The following is a 19,813-nucleotide window of genomic DNA, read 5'->3' on the forward strand; positions in this document are numbered from 1 at the left end:
GAAAGTAAGAGACCTTTCTTGAGGTTATTTACAACTTTTACTCCTATTGCGTTTGGATCTTCTCAACAGGAGCAGCCGATGTGGAGGTAGATAAGGTAGCTTGTCCTGTTTTCCAGAAGATGCCAAGGGTCAGAATGGAGCAGTGATTTTGTAAAGAAAGGAAGTGAGTGAGTTAGGTCTCACAGGGGCCTTGTTGAGAAAGTGTAGCTGGAAAAGTCAAAAGGGCTGTCTTGAGGAGGCAAGGATTGATTGGTGGGAGTCATTAGCTTATCTTGATATCTAAACTGCTTAATGGGCTCACCTCAGCAAGATTAGGTGGATGTTTACAATGACTGCAATGCAGATTGTCTTCTGTTTGTGTGTATTTCCCTTTAAAGCCTGTTATCTCCTGAAAGGAGAGTGTGTGTCTGTTCCTCTCATCAAGGAGAAGTAAAACAGTACTTTTGCCTCAGTGTGGTGTCTTTGCTTCTGAGGTGCTGGTAGTTTCTGTGTGGTCAAGAGAAAAATGAAGAACTTAGACATAAAGCCTGTTGAGTTCATTTGCCTTAGACCCTAGTGCTCCACTGAGAATTGTTCCAAGACTTACACACCTCAAGCTGTTGGATGTGCCCTGCTGAGAAGGATCAGAGGAGAAGCCCTTCATGCACAACCTTGTGCCAGGACTCCCATTCAGCAAGCTTGTCTTCTCATCATTCACTGGACACGACTAGTGGCATTTGAAGTGGTCAAAGATTCATTCTGGTTCTGATATTTCCCCATAGAAAATGTTCATCTTACTGTCCTTGAACATCCAGGTTGTTTTCAAGTAGTTCTATCTCAGCAGCATTTAGGCTTGCTTATTGTGTGGGAGACTTTCAGAGATGTTGAGTGTGTTGGCTGTGTACCTCCTGAGCCCTGGATATGTGAGTCAGGTGGTGCTGGAGCTTGTAGCAGTTTTAGTGTACTTGCTCAGAGGCTCCTGGGGAAGTTTAGACAGGCTCCTCATGGCAAGGAGTGCTAAGGAAGAGCATCACACTGTGATGTCCAGCAGGGGTGGAGGGGTCACCCAGTTCTTTTGTGGGACTGGACTTATCTTTTAAAGCTGTTAATATCACTGATTGTGTGTCATTTGGATGAAGCAATTTGCAGGAATTGTATTGTCTACCCTCATTCCGTAGTTATATTTTGGGGCTTAGTAAGGACCAGCCTGGGATAAAGATATGAGAAAGCCTTGATGGAGTCAGTTTGAGAAATCCCAGCAACACTTTCTTTCCTGGAGGGTTTCATTGAGATTTGAACATCTTTTTATGTACTACAGTTGCCAGAAGAGATTCCAGTATGCAGCTCTTAAGCTTATTTAGGTGTATTTTTTTAAATCACATAACATTTTTTATTATTCTGCAAGAACATACTTAGGGGGCCAGTGTCATCAATCGTTCACAACTCTTAAACCCTTAGAACTGTCCACACTGTTTTTACTTTGTAGTTAATACCTTGATCATTTGAAACAAATTAGCCACGTGGGGATCAGTGTTACTTTCATAGCAAGATAGAGTGGACAGTAGCTGTTGGAAATGATACTTTGAGGAAGGAAAAGAGTGGTTATGTACACTAGTGGATTCTCTAAAATTACAGCTTTGAAAACAGGTTGTATGCTTTGAGCGCTGACAGCAACAACCCTGTGAAGGGAGCATTGGATGACTCGCATTTTACAGATGGAATAGCTGAGGCTTGCATAGTGGGAATACATGGGCTGCTGTAACAACAGAATGGCAGTGTGTCTCCTGTCACACTGTCTCATTCACCATGAAGTTTCATCAGAGTCAGGGCTTTTCTTATAACCCATTCTTGTTTTTTCATTCTCAGTGATTGTTTATTAAAGAAAACTGACATGGGGAAAAGTAGAAGTACCCCAAGAATCACATTAATTTCAGTTAATATTTGATATGTTACTTTTCCCTTGTTTTATGCAGTATTACATTTATTCACTGTTATTGTGAAAGGGTCACATTTATGACACATTGATATAAATCACTTACATGTGCATTTAAAATTGTGTGAACCCTGCTTTTGAGCAGCACGGTGCCTTTTGATTTCTACAATGTTGTTGGTTGAGTATTTTAATAAATAAAATGAACCAGGAATCAGAAACTTCACTTTTGATTCTATCAAGGTCTCTGTGATTTGATTATGTGCAAGCTCCCCAACTTTTCTAGGAATCACATTCTTCATTTGAAAATAGGGAGATAGATCAGATTCTAGATTTTCAAACTGTATAGCTCCACGGAAACCTCTAGGGGCTAGAAGTAGGAGGATAAGAGAGCGGGAAGGACCAAGGCAGCTCTCATCACCTGTGCCTCAGCCCCAACACCTGCATGGACAACTCATGATGTACACATTTTGGGTTTGAATATATTTGGAAAAGAAAATTCAGTGTTTTCTTTTTTTATAAATGAGTACAGAATTATGGGACCAAATGATTTTGAAACTCCTGTGTTTCTATAATTTTCTTCATAATACTTGTGGAAAAAGATAGCTTAAAAGATAAGTTTATTTTGTTGCAGAAACTAAAATGTATGCATGGTTTTACATTCACTGTAGTCACTCTATGAACTTTTTGCAGACCCTTTGTATTAAGTTGCTCTGCATTGTGTACATTTTAAAACATTCTTCATCAGATAGAAAGACACCAAACAAATTTGTCATGATCTTTGAGATTACCGCAGTAGCATGTAAGTTTAAAGGAACCACAGATCTGGCGGGCGGTGGGGGAGGCAGTACCCAAAGCACTGTTGAAATATTTCTTAGGAAAAGTGACTTGTAAAATGTGTCCTCTTTGACCTTATCTGCAGTCAGATACAGTTCTATGCAGTGTCAAAGAAGACTATAACCAGGATTCTGTGGTCCCTAAAACTAACACAAATTTGAAAGCTGTGGTGTTTCCTGATAATAGCGCTTTTATTTTTTCTTATGCATGTGAAATTTTGCATTTGAGGATGATTGATTTGGGATTCCCACCACCCTGTGATCTTTTCTTTTGCCTCTGCAGAATGAAGAGTCCTGTTGAAGAATGAGGTGAATTAATGCTTGGGATCTCAGAAACCCTGGACAGCTACATGAAGTGTTTAATAACGGCCCTTACCATCTTGTCAAACAGATCGCTGCTCATGGGGCCCGACAGAAGGAATGAGCCAAGAAGGGACAGTGTCCTGCCCTGTAGAAATAGTGACTGCTGACCTGCCGAGAGTGAACTGGAGACTGCGTGTTGTCTGCCAGTACAATGAAGGAAGTGGTTTATTGGTCACCCAAGAAGGTGGCAGACTGGCTGCTGGAGAATGCCATGCCAGAATACTGTGAACCTCTGGGGCATTTTACAGGCCTGGATTTGATCAACCTAACCCAGGAAGATTTTAAAAAACCCCCCTTGTGTCTAGTCTCCTCTGACAATGGGCAGCGGCTCCTAGACATGATAGAGACCCTGAAAATGGAGCACCACATGGAAGCACACAAGAACGGCCATGCCAATGGGCACCTCAACATTGGTGTGGACATCCCTACCCCTGATGGCAACTTCAGCATCAAGATTAAACCCAATGGAATGCCAAATGGGTATAGGAAAGAGATGATAAAGATCCCCATGCCAGAACCAGAGCGTTCTCAGTACCCCATGGAGTGGGGCAAGACATTTCTGGCCTTTCTTTATGCACTTTCCTGTTTTATTCTCACCACAGTGATGATCTCGGTCGTCCATGAACGAGTACCTCCTAAGGAGGTGCAGCCTCCACTACCGGACACGTTTTTTGACCATTTTAACCGGGTGCAGTGGGCCTTTTCTATTTGTGAAATTAACGGCATGATCCTTGTAGGACTTTGGTTAATTCAGTGGCTGCTTTTAAAATACAAGTAAGTACAGTAAAAACACAAAAATACAACAATTGCAATGTTTGCATTCCAAACATATAATTATTATTTAGAAGTAAAATTTGCCAGGCAGTTGGTATTAACTCGTTTAATTCCGTTTTTTCCCCCTTTTCTTTTTCAATAATACTTCCTGTTGCGTTAACTCAGGCTTTGGCATCTTAAAGAAAATGCTGTGCCTATTGCCAGTTTTGTACAGAATAATAGATAGTACTGTTAGAGATGATGTTTTGATTTTTGCCTACCAAGAATGAAAACCCTCAAACATCTTCAGATAGTATATGCTTTGGACCAACAGATAAACCACTTAATCTTGATTGATGTTATTAACCCATTAAATACATTGGTGACAATTGGCCTGATCCTTGTGAATGGCAGAGTAGCTGAGTAGATTTTCCCACACAGACATCTGGGACTTCAGCAATATGCATGTAAAGCTGTTTCTCATTGAAAACTTAAAATACTTATTTCGGAGTAACTGGGATTATTGAGAAAATTATATCCCCACGGTATGCTTTTGTTTGGGTAGGTGGGATGTGGATGAAGTTGTTATATTTCCACCTTCTAAGATGTGGCTGTTCTATTCTAGTTTCTCAGGAAGGTAAATAGGCATCTCCATTTAGCATTGGGATAAAAATAGCTTTCACAACCCTTTCTCTAAACTCGACATGGATTGTCTCTGGGTTAACTGTATTTGGGTTAACTGTAGCAAAGTAAATCTACGTTACTCTTGTCTTTGGTGTGCAATTCCTCCTCACAAACCCACTCCCAGTGGAATATTCTTATGGCTTCCCTGCATGGTGGCTGGAAACAAATTATTAAGGAATGTGTCTTTGATTAAGTGTGTATGATGATCTACAGTGTGAAGGAATATTGATCATCTTCAGGAAATAGAAACAATCTGCTGAAATTTCTCTGGCAGAAATGGTGAGCTTTGGTATATTTTGTAAAGGCTTTTTTTTTTAACCTTATTAAATGATGTCTATAAATGGAAATAAAGCAAGTCCTCTTCCAGGGAAGGATTATCTTAACTTGCATGGGTACAAACAAAACCATTTTAGGTAGTCAGTGTTTATTTGAGGCTAATTTGTGATGATCCCAGAGTTTAAGCCAACCCCTCAAAAAAATTAGTTTTTAAGCAAAATTTGAGATAGATCTGAGCTGCATTTGATGTGGTGGAAGGCCGGTTCTTGTTGCTTTAGGTTTGAGAGTCTAAATAAGTAGGAAATGGGCTTTAGAAACCTGGTGAGCTCAGACTTTATTAAATACATTATTTTCACAGCTAATCTTCAGTCTTTTTGATTTTTAAATCTCTTCCCTAGGAAGCACCTTAAAAGAAATGCCACTACCTTTTTTTTTTTCCACAAAGGCAAGGCCAACTCAGGGGAATGCTTTCTAAGCTTTTTCTTGAATTTGATCCTTTGTTTTTGTGAATATGTTTTTTGGAATAAATTTACTGCCCTGAAATAAAATTTTGAGTAGAGCATACAAGCTACAAATCCAGATCATTCACAGAACAGTAACTTCTAGGTAATTTTATTCTTGAGCTAGGAACATGTGCTCACCATAGAAGTGATTTTCTTTTTAGAGGTGTATTAATGTATGTTTTCCCAGCAGAGAAGTTTCTTCCAGTCTCTATTTTTAGTTTGTACAAGTCCATCTTTCTCTGGTACTTATGGTCATTGATGTATTTAAATTGCTGAGCAGTGGTAGACCAGTTGATTGTGTCTTTAAAATGTGATTGATGACTGGGTTCTTTCTCCAGTTGTGACTTGATAGATCAGCTAATGGCCTCTCAGCCTAACAGATTTCTGTTGTGCTTATTGGACAGGCCAGTTATGTTTGGATTTTTATTAGCTTTAGATCACTTTTGCCCAGAATATATCTAAGAGTTCTTTGAAGTCTTCTCTTTGGCTTGTACCTCTGTCAGGGTGAGGATATGGGAAATGGAAGCAGATTGGTAAGGTAATTCTGAATAGCCCTACCCCTTCTCCATTCACTGGGCACGTCTTTGGTTCCCCATCTCCAGCATGGTAACTTTTCTTCAGTGTCTGTGGCCTGTCACACCTGTAGGAGGTAGGGGAAAGGACAAGTCAGGCAGGCAGTAGGCGTCAGTGAACTTAGAGAAGGGTGAGTTTCCCAGTGTCACTACCTCCCCTGTCCCCCCACCCCAAACACCTTGTTCCCAGTTTAGACTGTTGATGTATAGCAGTTTAATTTATCTAGGGTTTTGGAAAAATGGATTATTCTGGTTATGAAATACTCTATGTAATAGTGAGTTAACCTGCGCTTCTTTTGGGACTCTTAGGAGTCTTGACTCCTGCTTTATACAACTCATCAGAATTCAGATTGTTGGGCCAGTCTGGGACATTTTGTTTTGATTTGAGAGTCCCAAAGCTCTGAAAAAAAAAAATCAGCCTGTTATACCCTTTTCACTTTTTAGAGACAATTTGAAGATGAAACTATAGAGGATGACTTTTTTTGTTGCATAGTGAAGTATTTTACCAGTGTCTCCAGCAAAACACTGTTTAGCCAGATATTTGACATGCTGAATTTGAGACACCTGTTTATATCCTTATATTGCATTCAATTTTCTTTTCCTGCTGATTATAGGTTTTGTTTCTCTATACTGGAAAAAATTTTCTCTCTTCTCATTCTTAACATCTGTCTTTATGTCTACATTGTGTATATGTTAGTATATACATTTAGCCACATAGGCTTTCTATGATATTGCAAGGTCAAGCCACAGTAATGCTTTCCTTGAGATCTTGTTTAGTTTTTGAAATTATGAACAATATTTCCTCTCCATTTAAAATTGAACTTAGAAACCACTGACCTGGAAAAATCCCTAAGAAATACACATTTGTGTCAGACTGTGGAGGAAAACCACTAGATACCATCCCTCATTCATTTTTATTACCACATTGCCTGATAGAGCATCTGGGACATAGAAGCACATAGAAAGTGCTCATTTAAAATTTATCCAAGCCCTAACCAGTGAGTAGAGAACTCCAACACCCTTGTGGTATTTATATTATGGCCAGGGTAAGCAGGCAGGAAACAACTGAAAGAGTGATACCAGGTGGTGTGAGGGAAATGGAGAATAGGGTAATGTCAAGGACTGGTAAATGTTAAACATAATATGGAAAGAGTAGCATTCCAAACTGAGTGATTAGAAAAGACCTTTACTGAGGTCACAGTTGAGCAGACACTTGAATCAATCAAGAGGGGATATATGCAGATGTTGAGGGCAGGGGTCTGTGTAGGAGTCACAACACGTGCAAATGTCCTGAGGCTTGCTTGAAGAGCAACAGGCTTGTGTGGCCAGGTTAGCTAGGGGAAAGCCAGAACACAGGAGGTCAGCACCATGTGAGTGGTGGAACAAGGAGCCATCATGGGTCAAGAGTTTGGATTTCACTGCAAGTGTCATAGGTTGAAAATGATGAGAACACATCCATGCTTTGAAAGAATGACTTTGCCTGCTATGGTAGGGAGTAAAGAACCAACGGACAGGTCTGGATGCTGTTGTAATAGTCCAGGTGGTAGAACAGGATGGCAGCCTAGACTGCTAACGTTTGCATGTTGAATGTGTTTGTGCTAGGTGATGAGGATGGTGGACTCTTTCAAGAAACCATGACTTGTGTTCCATTTTTAGAACTACTAATCTTTTACAGCCACAGGACTGGCTTCTGCCACATGTTTTTCTCATAGAAGGCTTGGGAACCCCTGATTTTTATACAGTGGGTTTAATGGAGTGATAGAACTGACTCCTCATCAAAGAAATTAAATAACTTGTCCAAAATGTATAGTATAACTCATTTGGGAGTGAGGGTAGATTGTATAAGAAAGTATTAAATATTGTGGAAATACATTGGTCCTTTGGTCGGGGAAAGATTTGAAAAAAAAAGAAAGGAGCCATTGGACAGTCGGGCCGTGAGGTAGAGACCAAAGAGCTTACTGGGAGAGGGATTTCGGGAAATGGGCAGAACATTCTTGTATATAAATGTTTGCATCCTCAGAGAGATGCTCTTAGAATGGAAATGATCGCTGTGTGTGTTCTTTGAAAGTTGATGCCATGCCCTAAGGGAAGGAACTAGAGCAGGGAAATGGTGCTAAGAGACCCTGCCTGTGACCTGGCATGCTAATCTATATTTAGAACTGTTTTATGGGCTTTGTTGATCCAACAGGAAGCAACAGATATAATTTTCCAGTGTGGCTTTTCTGAGATGGTACTCTGAGAGTCCTGGGGAGGCTTTTAAGATGTTTACAAGTGTCTTATATGTTATATACAGTCATATTGGGAAGCACTTATTTTATATTTTAATCTTTGATAAAGGCTATGCTTTGGGGGCCATAGTTTATTGAATGTGTGTTTGCCAACACAGCATTTATCTGTTTTTTTATGAAGAGAATCTAATTTCCAGGTACATAGTCTTTGGACTGGTTGGCAACTGTTTCTGTTCTTTGCTAATTTAACTGTTTTGGGTTTTAGGTTTTGTTTTTTGTTTTTGTTTTTTTTTTAATACAAAGAGAAGCAAAGAGGACGTTGCCTCACTGATTACTACTCAAAAGTCTGCAGTTGCTGGAGCTGGACCAGTCTGAAGCTGGTAGGAGCTTGTTCTGCATCTCCCATATGGGTGCAGAAGCCCAAGGACTTGGGCAAGTCTCTGTTGCCTTCTCAGGCCATTAGCAGAGAGCTGGGTCAGAAGTGGAGCCAGCAGGACTGAAACTAGCACCTATATGTGATGCTGGTGCCACAAGCAGAGGCTTGGTTTGCTATGCCACAGCTCTGTCCCCTTTTATTTTATTCTGTAGACTAGCCTCTCCATAACATCAATCTTGCATCTACCCTTTTTAAAATTCCATCATTGTTTCTTTTCACATTACTTGCTTAGATCAGAGCATTTCTTCCTCTTCCACTCTTCAAGGTAATTTCTCTGACCAGTCACTGTCACAAGATAGATGTGGTTAAGTAAAGCATTTAAAAGCACTTTATAATGAAACGTGTCATAAGAGGCAGGTCACTCCAGGTTCCTGTGCAATAGAATTTATTCTGTAAGTTCTGTAAGAGCCCCTTAAGATGATTTCACTTTTAGTCTTTATACCGCAAGCCTCGTCTCTTAATGGAATTTCAGACCACCTTTATGTTAAGCTGTTTGCTAAGAATTATTAGAGACCGCTAGAGCCGCAGCAAGCAAAACAGTTTGGTGGAAGTTAGAGTCTGGGGAATTTTTGTTTGTTCTTCGTAGAAACATTTCATTTTTTGAAAATGTGTTGTCAAAATTCTATCAGGTTAACAAAAAATCTCTCATGACCTCATGTGCTTACAGCTTTTTTGGATACCTCTCCCATTACTTAATTTATCAAGCTGTTTCATTATTCCATCTTCCCACTACATTTATAGCTACTTCGGTTATGTGCTTATTCAACATTGGTTTTGTTCTGAACTTTTTCACACTTGTTGTCATAACCCATTGTCATCCTATTCAGAGTCCAAAGCAGCTGAAATTTGAGTGCCAAGAATTTTTTCACATGCGTTGGCACTTGATTCAATCAGTCCTTAAAAATTAGTAGTATTGTTCTCTCGGTGAAGATAACTGAGACTGGGAGAAGCAGTTATTCAGTATTCCACAGCAGTCTCTGTTGAAGACCAAATGTTGTTAGTATGAATCCAGTTTAGAAATTCCCTGGTTTAGCAAACACTTGTCTTTGTCAGTATATTTTCTTGGCAAATCATTTGGCAGTGACATAGAATCCACCTAGGACAGACAGAAGAAAAATGCCAGTTCTTTTTTATTTTCTGTTGAAGTTTAAGTGTTGGGATCTATCTGGAAGATATGTGTATGTAGCCCAGAATGTACCTGCCATTCCTCAACACTATCACATCTGGCTGCTTGCCTGTAAGATGCAAAAAATGGTGTGCAGCTCTGTCTTAGCTCTCATGTCCTATAATCCCTAGGTGTGGCATAAACTCTACTCATGCCAGTTGTGCCACAAACTTTGGTCATGCTTCTCCACTGAAGACTGCTGACCATGTATGGTTAGCAATATTGTGGGTTTTTTTTTTTTTTCTGTTTCTAGCAAGTTCTGTTCGCTCCCGTTGATTATGTCCAGGCCAGGGCTGAGATCCTTCTTTCACGTCACAGTTGGGCACACAGAATATATCCCAGTCAAAGTAAGTTTACATATTCACATGTCAGTCTTCTCCAGCTTCATATTAAAGCCAGTGTCCTCTTGGTGACTGAGGAAATCCTACCAGATCTCATCACCTCATGTTTTCTATTCATTGAACCCCTCTCTTGTCAGCAAATGCCTATCCATGCTGGTCTCTGGAAACTTCTCTTCCAGATCTCTTCATAGTTTACCTCCCGTTCCCACCCCACATCCCCAATCCAAAGGAGGGTTTCTCTGACCAACTTACCCTGAATTGTAATCTCCTTTTCCCTAGTAACACTCTCACTTTATTTTACCCTTTCACTGTATATCTTATATGTTCTGTGTTTTACTCATTTGTTGTCTGCTGCCTTCACAAGAACATAAACGCCATGCCCAGTGTGGTAGCCTAGCAGCATAAGTTCTTGCCTTGCACACACCAGGATCCCATATGGGCACCAGTTCTAATCCCAGCAGCCCTGCTTCCCATCCAGCTCCCTGCTTGTGGCCTGGGAAAGTGGTTAGGGGACAGCCCAAAGCCTTGGAATCCTGCACCCACATGGGAGAACTGGAATAGGCTTCTGGCTCCTTCTCTCTCTCCTCCTCCTCTTTGCATATCTGTCTTTCCAATAAAAATAAAATAAATCTTAAAAAAAAAGAAACACCATGAGGCAGGCTTCCTGTCTATTCTGTTCATCACTATAGCCCAGTACTTAGAGTAATACCTAGAAAACACACAAACATGAGTGTGCACACACACATTATATGAATAATTATAATAGCTGTGATGCTTGTTAATAGCCTAAAATATTAACAGAAAAAATTAACTCCTTTTTACTTGTACATTTTTGTGCAATAATTTCTGATGAATACGTAACTTTAAGTATTTATAACTATCTCATGTAGACTATATCTTTAATATCTTATGAGCTATATAATATATATAATATAATGTATATTATATATAACATATAATATAATAATATCTTATTTCTTTAATATCTTATGGGACAACTTTTTTTTCTGATTTATGTTACAACCTATATGTAATCCAGGAAATACTTTTAAAAAAAAGCCAATGTAGGGGCAGTTTTCAAATGGATTCTACTTTTGATAGATTTCTCAACCAGTGTGGATTATTTCCTAATATTAGTCAACTGATGGGTTATGTAATTACAGGGCTTAAAGGGGAAATTCTAAGGTCCTTAAAAAAAAAAAACAGCTAAATGGAAACCTGAAGACATGTTTTGCTTTTTTTTTTTTTTTTTTTCGAATTCTGACATTGACTGACCATACTTAAGTGATTCATATCTTAATTATTTTTCCTTCTATAAATTGGGATAATGATATGTACTGCAGGAATACTGCAGGAATATGGATAAAATATTAGTAACAAAGATGAGAAAATTATTTGAGTTAGATTTACAAGGGCAAGGAGCATTGTGCATATGGACAAATTATTGATCTAGGTTCATCCACATGTCTCATTTTTCCTGATTTAAAAACTGCCATCTGCCCTGATTTGGTGGGTATCCAAGAAATACTAAGCAAATTCCCCATTTCTCAGGAGAGTCTTACATTTGACTTTTTTTTTTTTTTTGCTGTGGTATCTGTGCTCTGTCCTTTTATTTGGTTCACTAACTTGTCCTTAGAACCTTTTTCTCCTAAAGCCTGGATTGAGTCCTGGATTTTCCTGATCTGCCATGTAGAACTGTTGAGACTGTCTGGGAAACTTGTACATGGTTATGAAGACACGGGAGAGACAACAGAAAGGGAACAGAACACATTCCCCATCTCCAGGAGTTTGTCTTCCTGGTTTTGAGGGGAGATTTAGCACATGACTGCAGCGTGAGCAAGCATTAGGGCTGGTATAGGAAAGGATTGAAGGACAAACATGGAAATAAATGGGGAAAGGCTGCAGTACAAAAGCAGACTGTGAGGCACAGAGCTGTGTAGTATTGCCATCGTTATACACTCACTGGGACTAAAGGATGAGGATGGTACAGCTCTGTGGGAGTTTCCTCTGAGAAAGAGGATGAGACATTACTTCCAGTGGTGATGGTGATGTCAGTCTTGCTATTGAATGTTCCAGAGAATACAAACAAAGCATCAGCATGAATGGAAGGTTGAAGTGGCTCTATCCACCTGGAGACATCCAGAAGGCTTAAGTAGGTAGATTGGACCTAAGCAGGCAAGATGATGAGGGAACCGAGGAGGGAGCCTGGCAGGCAAATGGGAGAAGCTGGGATTGTGTTTTGGAAACAAGAGTGTTCCTTGTATCTTTGGATTGCCGGAGGATTCTCCTCTGCCAGCTCTAAGACCAAAGAGAAGGCTCAAAGTCCTGCTAAGCAGAGCCCTGAGGGGATGCTGGGAAGATTAAAATTGAGGTGGCGATGAGCAGTTGTCACAATCCAAGGCATGCAGTAGTTACAGCAGTGAATTGAAGAATGGAAAACAGCTTCCTAGAATGTGAGAATCTGGGAAGATACAGAGGAGCCTTCTCAGACCTACAATGAAGTTGAGAGAGGACCAGGGAACTTCTATAGGTTGGATGATCTTTCTGAGACATGAACTTGAAGCATATACCAACATCAGGCAGAGGCAGACCTGGTCCCAGCAGAAAGCAGGGTCCTGAGAAGGCCCTGAACTATTGCAGGTAGGAGGCATTGTGCCGGGAGCTCATGAAACCTGCTGAAGATGGGGAGAGCATCTGGAGCTGAGGTTGGAGTTGGAGAGTCTTGTGGACTTGCTAGAGGATTTGAAGCTGATCCAAAATGCATTTGACAGGCACTTGAGGATGGTGGTAAGCTCTGCTCTGTTGAACCATTGCACAGGAGGTGAGTCTAGCTACTCTCTGCTTTATGAGTTTTAGGGAGTTATCAGTCAGTTCTTACTCTCCTAACAAAATGCCATAGGCCAGATAGTTTACAAACAACAGAAATGAAATTTGCTTTTCTTAGTTCCAGAAGACTGTGGAGTTCATGATCAAATGTTGCATTGATTGGCGTCTGGGAAGCCCTTACCAGGCTCACAGAAAGCACCTACTGGTTGTGTTCTCGTGATAGAAGGAACTGGCACTAACCCCATGGGGGACAAAAACATTCGGACTCCAGCAAGAGGCAAAAGTGGCATTGGAGCAACCGATAGAAAAACAAACATTTGGAGTTTCAAGTGAGATAAGAGTTTTGAGAAATCGGTGACACTGCCAAACAACTGAATATATAGGAAGCAGTGATAAGCAAATTTAACTTATCACAGATGGCAAAGAACGGTGAAAAAGTGACATTTAATGCTGAATGTGTCAGTAGAAGGATTTGTTTCAGTACTTTAGTTAACTATTAGAGTTCCTAAATTATTAAGTTGCTTATTTACAGAATTCTGGTCAATATAAAATATAACCTAAAGCACTAACCTACTAAAACTTGGCTTAAGTAACTTCTGTAATGTAACAAATATGAAGAATGTTTATTCATCTATAGGTACTCGGAATTCCTTACATAATGTGAAGCATTCTCTAAGATATTTTTGTCCTGCATGATATATTTCATTTTAAGCTCTCTGAGCTTCAGTTTTCCCATCTGTATAGTGTGGATCATAACCACACAGTACTGGGGTTGTTTAAAGCACTAAGTAGCCCAGAGCTTGGTGTATAGGGAACTTTGTCAAAATAGTTGCTGCCATTAATACCATGTCTGAAAAAAATTAATCAGCAGCAGGAAAAAAAAGATTTTGATAATGTGATAATTGGCTCCAAAAAATTGCATCATTTTTTAGAAAAAAAATATTTAAAGTGTAAGTAATGACCATTCCTTTTTTTTTTTTGCCACAGATGTTAACTCTTATTAATTTAAGGTTAACATTGTATTTGCTTTGTTGATTTCTCTTTCCAGTGATTGGATTCAATGAACAATGGCTAGGATTCCCCTATCCCCAACCTGGCTCACAGGTGACAAATTCACTGTGGTCAAAGGTCGAGGTGGGGGTGGCCGTAGTGGGGAGAATAGGCAACAAGTGATGACCATTTCAATGCCCCATTCTTGGTACAGATTCTTAGCTTTTCCATATAATTCTAGTCTGTTTTTGTTATTCATAAGCAATGTCCTTTTCCTCCAAACCCTGGCTGTTGAGGAATCCAGTTTCCAAAGAAATTACGTGAGGTGGTCAAGGTCACTAGGTGACTCTGATGTTAGAAGTAGCATCTAAATGCAGATACAGTTCGATGAGATGTTGCCCATGTTTCACATAATGAAATTGTGTGATTTGGGGGGCCAGCATTGTAGCGTAGTGAATTAGGATGCTGCCTGCAAAACCAGCATCATTTATGAGTGCCAGTTCAAGTCCCGACTGCTCCACTTCTGGTCCAGCTTCCTGCTGGTGTGCCTGGGAAAGCAGAAGAAAATGGCCCAAGTCTTCAGGCCTATGTGCCTATGTAGCAGATATAAATGAAGCTCCTGGGTTCTGGACTGATCCCATCCCAGCCCTGGCCAGTGCGGCCATTTGAGGAGTGAACCAGTGAATGGAATATCTCTCTGCATCTTTTTTGTAACTGTGTCTTAAAAATATATAAACAAATCTTTATAAAGAGAAGTGTATCATGTAGTTGTGGGATTCTGTCATGCATCTTCTGTTTTGACATTTGCTTCAACATCAGTAATTCTCATTGGCGTTTCTTCTGTGGCTTGCTTTTAAAATCCTGGTTGAACTTTTAACCTTTAAGTAAATAAGAATTCCAAATGCATGAGGTTCTTTGATTAAGGCATAGCTTCGTATGGTTCATGAAATACTTTCATGTTCTGCCTTTTAAACTTGGTGGTAAGAGGTTGTTGTATAACCTTTTACAAAAACATTTTTAGAAAGGCAGATATACAGAGAGAAGGCGAGACAGAGCTATCTTCTATTTGCTGGTTCACTCCCCAAGTGGCCCCAGTGGCTAGAGCTGAGCCAATCTGAAGTCAGGAGCTTCTTCTGTGTCTCCCACGCAGGTGCAGGGTTGCAAGGCTTTGAGCCATCCTCTGCTGCTTTCCCAGGCCACAAACAGGGAGCTGGATGGGAGTAGAGCCTCTGGGACGTGAGCTGGCTTCCATTTGGGATCCTGACATGTGTAAGGCAAGGACTTTAGCCACTAAGCTACTGTGTTGGGCCCCTTTCCTTCCTTTAAAGAGCTCATCAGATCTAGACTTGACAGTTGTTTGACCTAGGTGTTTCTGGTATAGTTCAAATGAAATTGCAAATAATGTCTACTTGTTTGTACAAGATGACTGAGAAGGACACTTTTAAGTAAGATGACTATTGTATTTTTTAATGTCCAATTTACTGTGCTGTTTCTTTTTTTGTGTTCTTGACAAAGACATTTATAAAATAGCATTCTTCTCCTGTCTTGCCCCTTGAAGTGTTGTTCAGTTATAGTACTTTTCATTGTACTTGAAATCAGCCATCCATACCATTGCCAGACAGCTTTATGAGCCATACATTCTTTTTTAAAAAAAAATTTAACTTTTTTTATTATTATTGTTTTATGATACAATTCCATAAGCCCTTGGATTTCCCTTACCACTCCCCATTTCCCTTCCCCCTGCCACTGCGTTCCCCTATATTATTACTATAGTGTAGTTCTTCATACATAGTCATATGTCCATCATTGCAGGCATGGAAAATAGCAGAGAGTCCAGCATCCTATTGTCACGATAGAGTTAACAGTTTCATGGGGAGTCCATCTTTGATCTGGAAGTAGAAATGCATACTGCGTTGTATCCTCATATCTGGATATGATAGTCTTCATTACACACAGTTACTAGTATACATCCCCTTAAATGAAAAGCCACAAAACAAAATCAGCAGCAGGAAAAAATGAGCCACACATTCTTGTGTTTGGAGGTGGCATAGACACTGAGAGGAAATAGACTACTCCCATGATAAACACTTCTGCCCCAGTTGTGGATATCTAGGTAAGATGATGAAACATCCAAATTCTGCTCATAAATCCAACCAAATTATGTGGTTGGACTATGACACTATGATAAGTTACATGCTGCTTTGAATTTCTTTTTATTCACTCAGATAATATTGCACTTTGTTCCCTTTGTTAAAACCAAAAAATGAGATAAGTGCTCCTGTGGCCACCATACACTCCAGTAGACATGGCCATCTGCATAGGAAATGCCCACACTGTACAGTTGACAGAGTGACTGGATGCTGGACATTTTAAGAGGAAGATCTGTCTGCTGTTTGTGAATTTCTCTTGTTTAACTCAGGTGGACTCAAGCCAAGGAAAATAAGGAACTTGAATTCCCCAATGTTGAGGAAGAGAAAGCCCAGAGGATAGTGAATCTGGACTGTGGTAAAATAGCAGAAAGGAAGAGAGGAAGCAGGGTTCTTGGCCAGCATCCACTAAGGCTTACTCACAGAGAAGTTATTAAACTCAGTATGCCTGAGTTCATGTGCTTCTTTCAAATACTTCTAATTACAACCACATATAAAATTATTTCTAATTATTATGTTTGTATATGTCCACATAACTTATACATTACCATTTACACCTATTTTATGGTAAGGATTTTCAATGCACTACTTTTTTTTTAATTGGAAAGTCAGATATACAGAGAGGAGGAGAGACAGAGAGGAAGATCTTCCATCTGATGATTTACTCCCCAAGTGGCTGCAACAGTCGGAGCTGTGCTGATGCAAAGCCAGGTGCCAGGTGCCAGGTGCCAGGAGCCTCTTCCGATCCCAAGGCTTTGGATTGTCCTCTAACTGCTTTCCCAGGCCACAGCAGGGGGCTGGGTGGGAAGCAGGGCTGCTGGGACATGAGCCAGCACCCATTGGGATCCCGGCACATGTAAGATGAGGACTTTAGCCACCAGGCTACGATGCAAGGCCCTAAATGTACTATTTTTGAGGATTTTCAATTTACAATTTTTAATGCTGTTACTCCTATTTTACTGGTAGTGACATTGGGATTCAGAGTAGTCTGTCCTATGGCGGAACAGTAGGAGTCAGGATAGATCTTTGTCTTGCCCTCAGCTTGCCACAGAGAATTAGTACCTGGTGTATCTGAGTGGAGTGTGTTTAATGACTTTAACTCATTAAATGATTTAAATACTTTATCTCATTCTAATGTTATTCTGGCTTTCTGAACATCTTCTCTTTTATTTACAGAAAAGCTCTCTAAATGTGTAACTGCATATACTAGGGGGCTCTGCTAGACACAGTGGGATCTACTTGTACATCAGTTGACTGTCAAGTCAAGGTGACATTTAAGTCCTCACAAAACCTAAACAATATACAATGTTTTAAACTCTTTGGACCGGTTAGTATTCTTTAAGAATCACACATACAACACAACATTATTCTGATACTCCTTTTCTCAGTCTACTCTCCATTGCAGTTATGACATTCAATTTCTAGCTTGCAAGTATTTTTTGGATTTGTTTGTCTTGCTGGGTTATTGAAAACATAAAGTAAATGAACCTGCAGAACTTCTTGACTCAGTATATGCCCTGTTTTTCCCTTTTTCTAGGTCTATTATTAGCAGAAGATTTTTCTGCATAGTTGGCACGCTGTACCTGTATCGGTGTATTACAATGTATGTTACCACACTCCCAGTACCCGGTATGCATTTCAACTGTTCTCCGAAGGTAAATTATTCCTCACCTAATTTCCTTTCTATTTGTTTCTCCTTTTGCCCTGGGGTCCTCTGACTAAGGCCAAAGGTGAAAATTTCTTCAAAATACAGTCGAGTCCCTCTCCCTTCTTGTTGGAGTGTTCATAAGCAGTGGGGCTAGGCAGCCTTACCTGGTTAGAATTTTTAAGTCCCGCCAGTGCTTCCCAGATGGGGAAATACATGGGCTAGTTAGTGTGTTGGGAGCAGTAGAGCTGTGTGTGGGTGTAGCTCTTTGGTTTCCTGCCAGACTTCTAAAACATCATGAACTCCCCTTGACACAGGTCCAGAGCTTTTGTCTGCTTTCTTCCTTCCTTGGGTGGAGAGTTCAATTTGAAATGATTTTTTTCCTTCTATTAATCCTACAATAGAGCAAGCAAAAGAAAATATTCATATCCCCTTGTAACACTCCAAGAACTCAAATAAGATCACTGTTGTCAGGAGGTAACTTTTGCCTTATTGTTCTTCTCTAGTAGAAAGGAGTTTTTTTAAAAAATTAACTTTATTCTTCGCTTATAATTTCTGGCTTCCCCCTCAGATGTCCCAAACACTCTTTACCCTTTAACATTTACCTTGGAAGAATTTTTTAGGTAGCTGCCTAGAACTTAATGAAATAGCAGCATCATACATTTTTTAAATATTTACATGCGTTCAGTTTCTGTGATACAATAAGGAAACAGATCAAGCTAATTTCTTGATGTTAGCAGGAATAAGTATGAAAGACTATAGGTTGTTTGAAATCATTTCTTTGTAATGCACCTATATTGACAGAACTGCCAAAGTCTTTGAGTCTCATTCCTCTGTACTTTTGGACAGTCTCTAAGACAGAAGCTTGAGCTAGGGGGCTGGAAAAAAATATCACCGTGAGGTTCACAAGTGGTGTCTTCATCATGGAAAATGCTGGGTCACTTTGGTGTGTGCACTGTGGTCCTCCTTCCTTCTTAGGCTTATTTTTGTTACTACGGAAGGGACCAGATTCTTAACTCTTGTTCATTTTTTGTCATATCCTGCTTCCTTTATTCTGTAGGAGTTGTAATGGAGCTCCCAACATCCCTTTTCTCTCTGTTGGCAGTCCTGCTAGTCTACACTCTTAAGCTTGCTGTTTCTTGAGCCCTTCCAAAGAAGCCAGCCTCACATTGTTTTCATCTTCTATAAAAATTTTCAAGCGTTTGCTCATCTTCACCACCAGGGTCACAGGAAACTTCATGGTGTCATTAAAAACCCAGTGATGTAGGTTTCTCCTCAGAGACTGGCATGATAAAAGCATCACTTTGCCAGCAGTGAACTGACAGTTGTTGACATGTGTCTCGGTTCATTTCAGCTACTTTAAAAAGCCTGTGCATTAGGAAATTTGACTACTAGGAGATGGATAGCTAGAGGTGGGTTCTGGCCCAACACATACTGAAGATGCACCCAAAGCTGGGGCACTGTGCCACTCAGCCCTCTGCTTCTCTGGCTGTAGCCCTGTTGCTTTGTGACACTCTCATCACCTGGGCCCAGACTTCGGTCAATCTTTAGTGACCATGCTTGACTTGCTCGACTATCTCACCAACATTCTGTAGCTAAGAATAGCTTGTGGCTTTCCTGATAAAGGTAAATGTAGCAGCAGGAACTGTGCAAAACTGCTCAACTCAAGTTGTGCTTATTTATTGTATTGGCAGAAATCACTACTAAGCCCATCCTCCTGTGACAGTAATGAGTGGGATACCAGCACATCCTAGCAAAACTGAGTTGGGAAAACTCCCTGAGTCCGAGCACTTCTTTGGTGGAATAGGACTTTTGGAATAAATGGTTCAGAATACGTTGTCACAATCCTGTAACATTTCAGATATATTGCAAAGTAGAGAAGCAAGAATAAGGAATTCCAATATATTCAACAGCTGTATTTAATAGTTTCCAGTATCTTTTTTTTTTTCAGATAAATCCCCAAAAACATTACTTCATTTTCTGTTTAAGTTTGTATACTTCTCAAAACTGTGAAGATTTTTTTGCACAGTCGTAATGCTGATGATACTCAATAAAATTAACATAATTCTTTGATATCAGCTCATGGAGAATATTACTTTCTAAAATGCCTTTTTTTAATGATTATTATGGTTGGTTTTT

At 39.9% G+C, this 19,813-nt stretch overlaps 1 protein-coding gene across 7 annotated transcripts in view; it reads left to right on the forward strand.

Moving 5' to 3' along the window:
• Positions 1–19,813, forward strand: part of SGMS1 (sphingomyelin synthase 1) — a 285,858-nt gene that overhangs the window by 251,528 nt on the left and 14,517 nt on the right. For all 7 annotated transcript variants that reach the window (XM_058671229.1, XM_058671232.1, XM_058671231.1 and 4 more), the window contains 2 exons: positions 3,029–3,882; positions 17,567–17,684. In XM_058671229.1, the coding sequence (XP_058527212.1) occupies positions 3,260–3,882; positions 17,567–17,684 (741 nt within the window). In that variant the 5' untranslated portion in view covers positions 3,029–3,259. The remainder of the gene's footprint in view (positions 1–3,028; positions 3,883–17,566; positions 17,685–19,813) is intronic.

The sequence above is a fragment of the Ochotona princeps genome, chromosome 13 (genome assembly GCF_030435755.1).
Source record: "Ochotona princeps isolate mOchPri1 chromosome 13, mOchPri1.hap1, whole genome shotgun sequence".
Lineage (NCBI taxonomy): Eukaryota > Metazoa > Chordata > Mammalia > Lagomorpha > Ochotonidae > Ochotona > Ochotona princeps.